This window comes from Squalius cephalus, assembly GCF_949319135.1.
Source record: "Squalius cephalus genome assembly, chromosome: 23".
NCBI lineage: Eukaryota > Metazoa > Chordata > Actinopteri > Cypriniformes > Leuciscidae > Squalius > Squalius cephalus.
The window spans coordinates 9402524-9416873 of NC_137144.1; the positions used below are offsets into that span (position 1 = coordinate 9402524).

General features: G+C 37.7%; 1 protein-coding gene across 2 annotated transcripts in view; it reads right to left on the reverse strand.

Moving 5' to 3' along the window:
• Positions 1–14350, reverse strand: part of b4galnt4a (beta-1,4-N-acetyl-galactosaminyl transferase 4a) — a 192671-nt gene that overhangs the window by 35555 nt on the left and 142766 nt on the right. For both annotated transcript variants that reach the window (XM_079859705.1, XM_079859704.1), the window contains exon 8: positions 5837–5915. In XM_079859705.1, the coding sequence (XP_079715831.1) occupies positions 5837–5915 (79 nt within the window). The remainder of the gene's footprint in view (positions 1–5836; positions 5916–14350) is intronic.

A 14350-nucleotide genomic window follows, 5' to 3' on the forward strand; every position in this document is an offset into this window, starting at 1 on the left:
TCTTTATGGACCTTGCTTTGTGCACTGGTGCGCAATCATGTTGAAACAGGAACATCCCCAAACTGTTCCCACAAAGTTGAGAGCATGAAATTGTCCATAATGTCTTGGTATGCCAAAGCATTAAGAGTTCCTTTCACTGGAACTAAGGGGCCAAGCCCAACTCCTGAAAAACAACCCCACACCATAATCCCCCCTCCACCAAACTTTACACTTGGCACAATGCAGTCAGGCAAGTCCCGTTCTCCTGGCAACCGTCAAACCCAGACTCGTCCATCGGATTGCCAGACAGAGAAGCGTGATTCGTCACTCCAGAGAACACGTCTCCACTGCTCTAGAGTCCAGTGGCGGTGGCTTTACACCACAGCATCCGACACTTTGCATTGCACTTGGTGATGTAAGGCTTGGATGCAACTGTTCGGCCATGGAAACCCATTCCATGAATCTCTACGCACTGTTCATGAGATAATCTGAAGGCCACACAAAGTTTGGAGGTCTGTAGCTATTGACTCTGCAGGAAGTTGGCGATTTCTGCGCACTGTGAGCCTCATCATGCGCAGACCCTGCACTACCGTGACCGTGGCCTACCACTTCGTGGCTGAGTTGCTGTTGTTCCCAATTGCTTCCACTTTGTTATAATACCACTAACAGTTGACCGTGGAATATTTAGTAGTGAGGAAACTTCACGAATGGACTTATTGCACAGGTGTCAACCTATCATATAATAACTGTGTTTTATACAACTGTGGCCATGGAAGTCATTGGAACACCTGAATTCAATGATATGGAGGGGTGTCCAAATACATTTGGCAACATAGTGTATTTTTTTTCACTAACCAAATACACATTATATTGACAAGAGCATTGGGACACACCTCTTAAATATTGAATCCAGGTGTTTCAATCAGACCAATTGCCACAGGTTTACAAAATCAAGGCCCCCCAATTCCTCTATTGCGTTGCAAGCTGTAGAGCTTCCGGCTGAGGTTGCTGGTCCTTCTCATGGGGGACCTCGCATAATATCACACTTCATATTTTTCTCACACAGCATAAATAGGTTTTGTCCTGCATACACACACTTTAATTTGCGGTGGAGGATGGATGGGTGATGCTGCTTTCTTCTGGGGTGGCTGGATAACAAGCAAGTGAAGTGATGTGATTTAGGAGAAGATGAAACGGTCGATAAAAGAGGTAGGAGGAGACGGTCGGTCAGAAAGAGTGATAAAGAGACAGACAGTAGTAACTATGTCACAGTTGTGTTTCTGTCTGAGTCTTGTTTTCCTTAGTCACGTCTTCCTTTGTTCTGTTTTCCCGCCACTCCTTTGTTCCCACGGTAACCCCTCATTAGTACACCTGTTACCTCGTTAGTCTTGTCAGCTGTGTCTTGATTCCCTGGTATTTAAGCCCTGTGTGTTACCTTGTTGATTGTCTGATCGTATTAAATGTGTGTGAACCTTCTGCCCGTCTTCTATGTACCTGTATTAATTATGTTGTGAGTTTGAAAAATGTTGAAAAGTTTGCATTGGAACTTTTGATTCTCCTTCGTCTTCTTCTGCCTGCACCACACCGTGACAACCTACACTTGTCCATGCACAATAAATAGGGATGCACCGATACCAGTATCGAGCCCAATACTGCACTTGTGTACTCATACTCATTAAAATGCTCCGATACTGAAACCATGCAGCGTGATGTGTACAGTACCGTGTTTGTGTCCAGACAAAAAGAGATTTAGAGATATCAGAGATTAAAGATTTCTATGATTGATTTCTTTATATTGTAATCATTATGTTCACAACTTGTAATACTGTAATTACTTTAATGAGCTCATTTCTGCCTAAGATTAAAACATGTTAGCTAACTGCATGTTCCCTTTCAGACAGTCACATTCGACTCAGAACTGACGAACTGGCATCTCTCCTGAGAATGAGTGTATAGTATTGACTCCACCCTAGCAAGGCAGGATCTACCACAGAGACCTTCCATATGTAGCGCTGTCCTAATGGTCAGTCCATATGACAACTCCACGTGTTACCTCCCTATGGGCAGGATCTGGTCTCTGTGGCGTCCCTTTCCATTTGGAACTGGCACTCGTCCCCAGTGTTATCCAGTAGTCTCACTGTGTAGGGTAAGAGGAACGGCAGTGATCAACGTTCTCCGCATAACGCCTGTTTCACACATACTCCGTTTGCAGTACGAATGTGGCGCGCTATTGTGCTTTCACATATGCTGCGTTTGCAGTGTGGAACTGATCCGCGGCTGTAAACACCAAACACAACATATATTTATTTTTATTTCAAATCCAAAAGTTGTTAGTGAACATGGCTTGTCAGCATTGCAATCTTTAAAGCTCCTTTGAAATGATATGTATTGTGAAGAGCGCTATACAAATAAATGTTAACTGAATTTAATTTAATTGTATTGAAAGTAAATGTATCTAATTAATAAAATATTAAGCATAAATGTCATATTTAAGCCTGTTTAGCCGCTCTGCATGAGCTGAAAAGTGAAGCAAGCTAAGTGGACGAGATGAGTGCACATTCCTTTTCTCACAAACATTGCTGAAATGTTTCTAGTTTGGTCGGCTATGTCAATAGCAAAGAAAGTAAAATGATGCACCTATTGCTAACCTTACTTGAGGGTAAAGAGAGAAAGAGAGAGCGTCAAATTAAATCGTATATGTGGCCTAAGTAAAAAAAAATGTATGTGATTTACGTATAACATTTGGATCCCTACATTATTACAGGAAATGTCATGTGATTATTGTGCCGCTGCACTGAAGCGACTCTAAATGTGCGCTGAAGATGAAATAATGATAGAGCAATATAATGATCACTGAACAGAAGCTCGTACTACATTTTAATGTCCCCCTGTAGTCAATAATTTTATCCCTTAAGAGTCATCACCAAAATTTTTCCTTGAATTTTCTTCCCATCATGCCCTAAAATAGCTTGAATGTAACTCTACAACCTTGCCTCATTTAATATACGCAGTTCTATGAATATGTAAATGAGCCCCGCCTCCACTCACTCACTCCAGCTCAGAGATTCACTCATTGACGATCACACGTTGACCTGATTGGTTACAGGGAGTTTGTGACATCAGAAACACCAGTGTCTTTGTTTCACCGCAGTTTTAAGGAGAAAATACTCAGCAATGGTGTTGACTTATGAATTTACACATGGTTTGTCTTAAAGCATATTAAGAACATTAAAAGCATGATTTTCACCACAGAGGGATATTAACAGGCATAATTAAGTACGAAAATAACTGAAGGAAACATCTATTTGCTAAACGAATTAAGTCAACTACAGTAGTCAACATTTGAAGTGGATCAAAACCTTTCATCAAAGTTCTACATGAATTTTGAACAACACCCGTTCTTGTCTTAAGACAACTTTGATGAACTTTTTGATCCACTTCAAATGTTGACTACTGTAATATGATTAATATACTTTCAGTTTCTCTACCCAATATTTAACATAATATTATATTTACATTATTTAAATAATATAATATCTAATTTAATTACATTCACAGTCTGGGCGAATATATCGCCTCTATCACATCCAACCACTGCCTAAAGGCAAGTGCAATGCTTAATGTAATAAACTGAAAAGTTTTTGGAGCAAATACACTTGCTAAATGATAACAGAATGTGTTTGCAGCGTCACACAAAACATGGACTGGAGCTTGCATGGATGGATTGGACTAAATATTTTGACTGAGTTTTAATGACTTAATGGCACTGTCAGTTCAGGCATTTACATTTCAGGACACGCTTCCACAAACCAAAACATCTACTTTAGAATATTTCAAACTTCATTTCCATGGGCTGATTCGTTCCAAAACTAAAATGTGGTTCTTTTGTTCCGACATGAATGAAATGAAGTTTCAATGTCTTTCTGCATTTGTTAAAACAAACATAAAACCACTAAAACACTGCAGATATGAAATCCCAGAGCCAGTATGTGTTGCAATAAATGTAACAAAACGGTAACAAAGACTATGAGGCGTACTCTGAGGTCTCCCAAATCACAGAATGTTGCAAATAATGTGAAAGGTACCTGAAGAGTACACTATATGCCTATTATAGAAACTAATCAAAATTATCCTAGAAATCAATTCCAGGGGAAAAATATTGCTCCTTATTAAAAAAAGGTCAATTTATAACACTGTTATGGTTGCAGTTGAACAGGAAAAGACTGTCTGCTTGACAGACTTTAAAGTTGCCAAACACAGATTGTTTTGCTTTTATGCGATGTTTAGAGGTAGGTTATCTGAAATATATTTTGCCACAACAAAATATCTTTTGGATTTTTTTTATTATTATTTATTATATTTTATTTATTTGTTAAATGTATTTACAATTTATTATTTTATATATTATATATTCAGTTTTTCATTTAGATTTAAACTTATAATTTTAAGATATTTAGTTACATTTTTAGTAATTGGATGTATTAGGTTATTTACAAAATCAGTATTCAAATCACAGAACATGTTCAATAAAGTCTAGCATAATTTAAAACAAAAAGTCTTTCCATGACATTGATTGGAGTGGAAGTAATTAATTTGACAATTAATAAACAAGTAATAATAATACATCCAATGTATTCCAATTGTTACATTAAAGTGTTATTTCTACCCTCATTTAACCAATAAAAGTAAGTTTCTTGGTATAAATTTGTGCATTTAGGTTGATTCAGAGATGTTAAATAATATTTTTAACTTGAATAAAACTAGTTAATTTAGGTGTTAACATGAACATAGGTTACTATTTTGTCAGTGCATGTAAAGTGGCCAAACACAGATGCTTTTGTTTATACAATTTTAAATAATTAATTTCTATATTCATATTTTTATTTCATGAATTGTTTTAATCGATTTGACACATCAGTATTCAAACCACAGGATTTTCAGTAAAGGCTACAGCTGCAAAAAAAAAAAAAAAAACCTCTTTCCATGACATTGATTAATTGATTCATTCATTCATTGATACATTCATTCAAATAAATAAATAGTAGCAGACATACCAAAGAACAGGCTCATGAAAAGAACTCAACTCAATGCTGGTCAGGTTGAGAAGAAAAATAAGAAGTCACCCGCTCTTAAAACCCAGTATTTGGCTATCTCAAGCCGACTGAAAAGAGTGTCTTCAAAAACAGATGTGACCAAAACATTCAGTATCTTTAGCCTCTTTTATCAATCCTCGGAATAGCCTGTGGACTGAAAAGACTCGTATAATAAGATTCAGCAAAAGTGGACAATAACAGCTGTTTTGGAAGTTCAGATAATGGATAGTGAAGGATGCATGATTGCGCATGTTCAGATTGAATAAACAGAACATTAATTGAAAAGCACTATGTGGTCTGAAATGCATTAAGAATCGTTTCTGAAGCTCTGAGTGTTACAAAACCTGTTTTGTGTTGTTTCTCCTGTTTTGTGTTCAAGGACTTTGATTTTGATATGTATTTTCTGTTCCAATTGTTCCATTGTTTCACCAGTTTTTAATTCCTGTTTGCTTCTGCTGTGCCCCCTTCATTTGTGGTCATAGTTACCCTTGTTTGTTTCCATAGTGATTAATTTCCCTCACCTGTCCCTTGTTAGCCCATTGATATCTTGAGTATCCAAATCCCAGTGGTTCCTGTGTTCATTGTCAGGTCTTATCCTTTTTATGGCTGTAATGCTGGTGGCTTTACTCAGTTCTTGTGTCCAGCTGTGTATATTTTTGTTATTTTAATTTTAAAAGACTATCAGCATTTGGATCCATCTCTCCTTTGTCTCAGAGTTCCCCCCATGTTACAATGAGCTTGAGTTTAGCCAATTCAAAACTCACCCCGACTTCAACGTGATCCGAGCCTTTGTCGTCCTGCTTGTGGAGAATCTCAAAGTAGTATCGTCTGGAGGCCATGAGACTAAAGGGGAAAGAACGAACATGGAATTTTAATGTCTTTCATTTGTAAGTCCTGTATTTTTATTACTGCATTACCATATCATATTTGATCTTATCATATTCTATATTGTAACATCGTACCATATCTTATTAAAGCAATAAAGTGAATTATTACTTTTACAAAGTGGCAACCACAGCCATTTACATGACAAAAAACAGCAGTGTTCAATAAAGTTACTTTTATTCTTTTAATTGGGAAAATAGATAACTTTGGAAACTCAAAAAGTACTAAATATTAACATAAAATATAAAACCACATGTTTGCATGCATTTCACAATGCCTTCATCCTTACACTCAGAATTTATAGTCTGAGCTATTTGTTTTATAAATTGTAATCAAGTCACCTTTATTTATATAGTGCTTTATAAAATACAAATTGTTTCAAAGCAGCTTTATAGTAATAAACAGGAAAGTAATGATGCAAACAGAATTCTAAAGGCTCTAAAGGCCCTGATATACTCACAGCGAAGATCTTTTTCGTTCTTCGCTTTGGGGTTAAAAGAAGTTTGAAATACGTGAGCAGTGATATACTGTTAGCAAACATCCCAACGCCACCCACGCTCCTGAGACCGACGTTTAGATGAATATGTAAATATGTGTTGTGCGCTTTCCTTTCAGTAACATAATAAACATACAACAAAAATGACAGCGGTGGGAAAACAGCAGTTAAGAAAGCATCAGATCATAGCGATGTGGATATGTTTGCATGAGCTCTGCAATTTGCCACTTCAGTAAAGTCACGTCACATTTATTTATATATATATATATATATATATATATATATATATATATATATATATATACCGCTTTATACAATAGATTATAAAAGCAGCAACTTTACAGTGTCAGTGTCTTTTACAACTTTACAACTTAGTGTCAGTGTCTATTTCAATTACAATTATAACTTTAAAATTTTCTACAATAAAGTGACTCTCCAGTGTGTTCATGTTTTTCCTCGCAGATGTCTGACCTCAAGGGACTGAAGAAATGAACCATCAGATTTCCACGTCAAAGGTGGCGGAGCCTCAGAGCCACACCTACCTATTAAAGATCGCTTTGGCAAGTTTTTTCGAACTCATGAAACGAACTTTGTTTGAGCCTGATTTTGTTCGAAATGACGTCACATTAGTTTGTTTTTCCAATTTCACTTGAAGTATATCATAAGACAATAGTGTCACTGTTCAGCTGAGGTCAGTTTAGTGTTTCTCCTCTGGCCAAACAAACCAACATGATATGATTATGATTCCAGTCTGCATCACAAGTCACATTTATATCTGATTTATATAATTCAGAATTTCATCCAGTTTTCTGGTTCCCACGGTCTTTGCTGTGGATATGAGCCGATGGCTGCCGAGTCGATTAATATACTGCATTGTTTTGTATAATATATATCGAAACGGAAAATACATTGTAGCATATTTTATTGTCATGTGCCACATATATAATAATGTATCATATCATAGATCATAATATTGTATTATACTGTATATTGTAGTTCCCTTTCAGTCATTCACATTTGACGTTACGACCAGCACAGATTGTTCCACGAGTGTCTGCGAGTGCTCTTCGGGAAGAGGCCTCTGCTATACGGTGTTGGTGTGACGGCGCTGCAGAGGTTGTCATGATCTCCAAAATAGCATTTCCTGCTGTTCATAACAGCCCTAAAAGAGCTTTTTGCACACTGCAGGCTGCACTATTCCCATCCAGCTGTGCTGCAGCCATTTCCCCTGTGTGCTTCAGCACTATAAGAGAGCTAAATTTCTCTGAAAGAGCAAACCGTGTGTTTCTGGATGCAGTCGTTACCTGGCGTCGGCTGACAGTCATGGTCGTTGCCTCGCGTGTCTGGGCGTCAATCACGCTGAGGTAGCTTTTGTGGATGAGTCATGTACCCACCGCAGGAAGACGCCATCTCGTGTTGCGGTCAGACGAGGTTGAGTCCCCTCACCTATATTCCCAGTTTAGTTCCTGTTCTGATAATCAGAAGAGGGCTACTTCGATGAATAGCCAGGGTGACCTGAGGATCACAGTGGGGCATTGCCTGCCGAGCCAATCTCCGTGGGTCCCCCACACCGCAAGCTGTGGAGCGAGTGAGAATGCTGGTCCTTCTCATAGGGGACCAAGTGTTTCGTTTCGTGGCTCCGCTGGAAGACCGGATGTCACTCGTTTCATCGGAGGGTGGATCTCCGGGGATGAACTTGACACCTTCAGGAAAAGTAGCGTTGCCCGAGTCTGACCCAGAGCTGACCGTCCGGGCTCGAGTGGAGGTCTCCACAGTGTCCTGAACGCTCTAGGTTGGACGATTGGTATCGCGGGGCGGCCCATGCTGGTTCTTAGCGTTTTGGAGGTGCATGAAGAGGTTACCAGATCATGGATGGCACCTTTTTTCTACCCCAAACTGGTCTGGTGCCTCCTCCCTACCCTCGCCCCCAATGGAGCACGAGGTTGTGATGCAGCTGTGTCCAAAGAGCGCTGCCGTCCGGACAGTAACCCACGTCTCCTATCCATGGCCAGTAAGTTCTTGTCCGTTCTCATGGCAAAGGATTACAGAGCTGCTGGACAGGCTGCCTCCAACCTGCACGCCATGGCTCTCCTGCAAGTGTACCAAGCCAAGGCACTTAAGGAGTTGCACAAGGGTAGTTCTGTAGCTCTGATGCAGGAGCAGCGCATGAAAGTCACTGCGCGCTCCCTCGGTCAGAAGTTGTCCACTTTGGTGGTCCAGGAACGCCATCACTGGCAGAACCTGGTGGATATGAGAGGGACTGACAAGAATCGATTCCTCGACTCCCCTATCTCCCCGGCCAGGTGGAGATGGAGCCAGGTGTTGCACCGCACACTCAGACCCCACTTTGGGATGCTGTGGCCATATTAGAGTGTTGGTTGTGTCTGTGTGAGTTGCTCTCTGTGAATCTTTTGTGCTCTGCTATGGCACTCATCTCATCAAAATCACATCTCCTCAAATGGGCCACATCTGCTGTTAGACCAGCACAATTAGAGGCCTGCTTGATTTCACACCTTATTACACCTCCAAATGTGACACGTTAAAAACCTCACACACGGGTGTGACTCGATCTGTCAATCTCCTATCAATAATGCACTATTGTAATTTACAGAGAACATAACAGTATTTAAACACAGCCAAAAACTTTGGGGTGAGGCTCCTTATTATATTTACATGCACGCACTAATTATTTTATATTTGTTTTTTTGGTGCCCTGGCAATTTGAGAGATGATATTTGCAACATGAGGCCCCTGATGAGTAAATTTGCTCATGAATATCCATGAGCGTGGCTAATGCATGAGACATAATTCTGCTCAGATGCTCACGCAAATGTCTTGTTTGCTCCAGTGGGCCTATGAAATACTGAGAGCAAATAGAAAGAGGGAGAACAGATGTGGGGAAAGGATAAAAATTGATGAATTGAAAAGCAAGAGAAATGAAGAAACTACCAATAGCGGCTCTATAATGCAGGGTTTAAATTATAATTAATAACAAAGACCAATATAATATATAATATCATATAAAATAAATACTTAATCATATATTAGCATCATTTTATTTATATTTATAATACACTGATGTTCATAAATACATATTTATCTAATGAATATGTATCAGACAATGGCTGATAAACCGAAATACGGTTTGGTATGTTAAGACTGGTCTCGTCTCTTCAAACACTGCAGTAATGTACTGTAAAATTAGCGAAAGAAAGGAAACCATTTAAAACGAGAAGGAATTTAAGAGACGAACAGAAGAAAGTATGTGAGTGATCAAGAAAAACAGGAAGTGTGATAAAGTCTGTGTTAAAAGTAGAAAATAGACCCTCTCAGCGGGAATAGGTGAAATCCTCAAGAGCGTGAGTGGGCCGAAAGCTCTCAGATTGAGAATTACGGTGAGAGGAGGGTGTCGGTGACAGTGCAATTTCCTCAACTTCACACCGACTGATTCGCTCTGCCCGTCTTATATTCCACACTACAATCAATCACAGCAGGTGTGCCGGCTTCCACCCAAAACAAAGAGGACCTTCATAATGTGGAGTGGGATGCAGGAAATAGGGAGACCGTTCACTCTTCTGTTCAGAAACCTGTAGTGAGTTTCCCAGCTAGGCAACATGTTTAGGCCTCGCTGCAAAAAGGTTGCTTTAAACCATAAAGTCTAACACCAAGGTTATTATGTTTCATCCAAGTAGGGTTGCCAACCGTTCCGTATAATACGAAACAGTCCCGTATTTAAGGCATCAATGAAGCGTCCCGTATGAAAGCCATACGGAACGCAGTCTGTCCCGTATTTTCAGGCATACGATCTAAATTAAGAATTAACCATTTCTTTGAGACAAATCTTTGTTTGATTTGCACACATAGCCTTTCGCGGAAGGCTTTAAGACCCAGCAGAATCCTCTCCCGGCTGTCGCTCCCGCTTCACAGCCATCGGGACTCGCGCTAACGGCAAATCAATTCTTTCACTGTCCGCGTTTTGATCATAGACAGTAAGGTTTTGATTCCGGCTAATCAGTTTGGGCGACTATAAACAACGCGATTATTGTTCATGATGTGTCCAACATTCAGCGACACAAGAAAACATGCAGTCTACCTGAGGGAAGACGTTAACAAAAATCTTTCACTATTGTAAGTTAATGTTAAATAGAGAAAAACATTTTCCATTAAAGTAACTTGTATCGTAGGCTACTTGGTTGGACCTCGTTATTGAAACACAAAATAACCAATAAAGCTCAAGCACCAAAAGCAGCCCATACTAATCATCTAAGTTCTCTTTATCTGGAAAGTATGCATTTTTCATTTATTCATACATGGTTGCAAAAACATTTAGGCCTAGTTCAAAATTTTAAGTGCCATTGTTTAAATGTTTTTTTTTTTTTTTTTTAAATACGTTTAATTATTGTGCTTTTAAATTTTATGCCATCTATGTATCTTCCTGACCAAAAAAACTTATGTTTATCATTTTGAATAGAGGTTGATGATACAGTAATATTCGTTGGTATAGCTAGCCTATATATTGAAAATGGGTAAAATTCAACAATTTGAACATGGAGCCACATTATTTCTATGGGACTGAACCATATAGGGCCTTTAAAATGAAGATTACAAAAGAAAAGTTTATTAAGAATGAGAATATAGAAGGATATTAAGATATCTTTATTACTTTTAGAGTTACAGGCACACAAACTTTGGAAAAATACTATTTAAGGCACGAAGTAATGTTCAATTGTGTTGATAGAAAAACAAACAAGATACATTTTTAGTTTCAACATTATTTGTTCTTCAGAAAATGTGCGACCATTGAAAATGTAAACTAATGTACTCATGGAGCCGTATTACAGTTTTTTTCAGTCGCTAACAAGCGTTTGTCCAACCAGTGTTCACATTTTCAAAACTCTAAACACAATTAGCACAGCATCAGTCTTTTGTGGCCATACCATTCACATATTTCTTGTATTTTTCACACAATATGCAGTCAGATAACACATTTCCATAATGCTTAAATTTTCTTAACAGACAAGCTATACCTCCCAACAAAATTATAGAGTGTTTTTGTAGTATTTACAAATGTTAACACACAACATCCCACAACAGCAAAAACAATATTCCAAACCTTAGATACAGTATGGACTGCATTTATTTACCATTTACATGAAACTTTTACCATTTTTGTAAATTTCATGATTTTAGCAAAATGTGATTTTGATTGCTAGCAAAATGTGTTGCTTTTTGAACAATGTCATGAAGAAACAAGCTTTTCGAGTCCTTATGCATCTTCCTGTAATGATGCTGAAAATCCAGCTTTTCATCACAGAAATACTGTAAATTACATTTTACACATGACATACATATTTTTAAAAAGAAATCAGTTATTTCAAATTGTACTAATATTTTACAATATGAAAGTTTTTTTTTAAAAAAAACTCTGCTTCTGCAATGATATCAGTTCAAAAACAATATATCAGTGAGAGAGTCAAGGAGCTACAACGACAATATGTCCAGATATAGTGTACTGTATATTCAATTCAATGTCCAGTTCTATAAGCTTTGCACTTTGCAAGTAGGTAACCTACACAGTAATATGTTACAGTACAGTATAGTATACAGTGATGATATGATTTACATAAACTTTGTTTTGAGAGTTATGGAATTGGAGGCCAACCAGGCCCCTCATGAATTCATATACATAGATGAGGCAGGATTCAATCTGGCCAAAAGGCGTCGACCTGGACAAAATGTAATGTTTTTGCTGTTGTTTTTTTGTTCAGAATGCTCTTGTGTGTTTCATGGATATTTTTCTACTGTACCTCCTGTAGTAAACAGTAAAGGAATAAAAACTGATTTGCTTTTTACTGGAATGTTTATGAATGTGAACAGTACTGTACATGTGGACATACAGTTCCCAACCAAGAAATTTAGTGTAAAACGGTGGATTGCATGTTTTGCATGCAGATACCTGTAAAACTGAAACATAAAAGTCTATGCAGTTTTAGTAATGTCAACAATAGCCAGTATTTTGAAACCTGGTGTACTTTGATTGACTGCATGTACCTTGTGAAGTGAAAACAAGTGTTATTCTTTGACAGAATAATTTCATTTTGAGTCAGATTTCCAGTGTTTTGGTAAAGTTAGTGTGTGCACAGAGAAACATGTGTTCTGTTTTGAAATGAAGAGTTAGTGTATATTTAACTAAATGTGTTTTTGAGAAGACAATTAACCATTTGGCCAATTGTGTTTTGTAGGTGTGAGTCTGTGTTAAGAGTTTAGAAAAATTATCTGAAGTATGGGTAAGCGCTTGTTAGCGATTGAAAAAAACTGTAACATCCCTATATTGGGACTTAAAATTAACCATATTCGGCCTTAAAAATTAAGAAACCAAAAGAAAAGTTTAAGAATTAGAATCTAAAAGGATATTAAGATATTTTTAAAATGAGTTGCAGGCATGCAAACTTTGGGCAAAAAACAAAAGTAGTGCTTTTTCCCATTTTTAAAATGTCACCAAGATGGATAGACCTAACAATCTCTGTGTAAAAGTAAAATAATGCTGCAGTTTTAAAGTCATTTTAACCCCCCTGTAATCTGACTCCAAATCTTAGGTGAAATTGTAAATTGTAAAAAGGTAAATTGTAAATTACTCAGTAAATAGACATCCATCACATGTAGCCTAATATTTTGGCTTTCTTCTTCATTTACGTTAGTCTTTCTTCAGAATATTTTCTTTAAACAAAATCAAAAATTTGAGCCGGGAAAGTTTCTGAAATTTGGTTGATTTTTCCGAAATGACCCAAATGTGTTTGTCTGAGAAACTTTATACATCTTTTGCACACATATTTAACTGCAGATGCTGAAATGATATGCACTGTGTGGTACAGTACAAATATTTTGGGTGTCCCTTATTTTCCTATAAAGAACCACGATTGTCCTTTATTTTCCTTTCCATAAGTTGGCAACCCTACATCCAAGACTACAGAGTAAACTGAACTAGGATGTAAGTGTTACTAGGATTACTGAATTACTGTGTTACTAGGTGTTACTGGATTACTATGTAAGTGTTACTGAACTAGGATTTAAGTGATAACATATGAACGTCTACCATGAGATACAGTACAATGTTTTAAGTAATGCTAGGGAGTTATTCTGATTTTTGATGTTTCTTTTTTTTCCCCTGCACCTCCTACTTGAAAATCAATAACTTCTAGAACGTCGCTCAGTCGATTTTCAGACCTGTGAACTCTGGGCACATCGATGTGCTCCGACCTCAGCAAGACACTTCAAAGACGAAGGCAAGTTCTGCTTCCAGTGAGCATGTCAAACTAATGTCAGACGTTTAACTTTACATAAATATACCTTAATTTTTGCTTCGCGTCAGATGTTGCTAGTGAATGCAAGCATTTTGTGTTCGTTTTTTTCTGCTTTTACCATATAATTGACATAAAAACACAAAATGCTCAACATGTGGGCAACATGTGAACGTGCCGTGTAATTTGACTGGAACTCATTGATGTTGGAAATTGGACATTTAGTCTCAGATATTGTCAATACTGACCTCTTCTCAAGCGTGGCATAACATTAGGCTGTTTTGTGATGAAACTGAAGTAGCGACAGATCATTTATTCTGTATTGTGGCGTACATCCAAGTAAATTAAAGTATTCGAAGAAAAATAAAAATTGGTGTGGGACTTGGTTTTATCAGTCATTGTTGATTGGATGAAGGGAAATCTGAATGTGAGCTTGCAGTTCATTTTAAGAAAATGGCAGCATTTAAGCAGAACAAATGATTGGCGAAGTCCAGCGTAAGACATCAGAGAGAAGTCTGTTATTTTATTGGAAGAAACAATTTAAGTTACGACATTTTGATTTGAAAAAATGGTCCAAAAAAATCGTAAAAATTAAAATT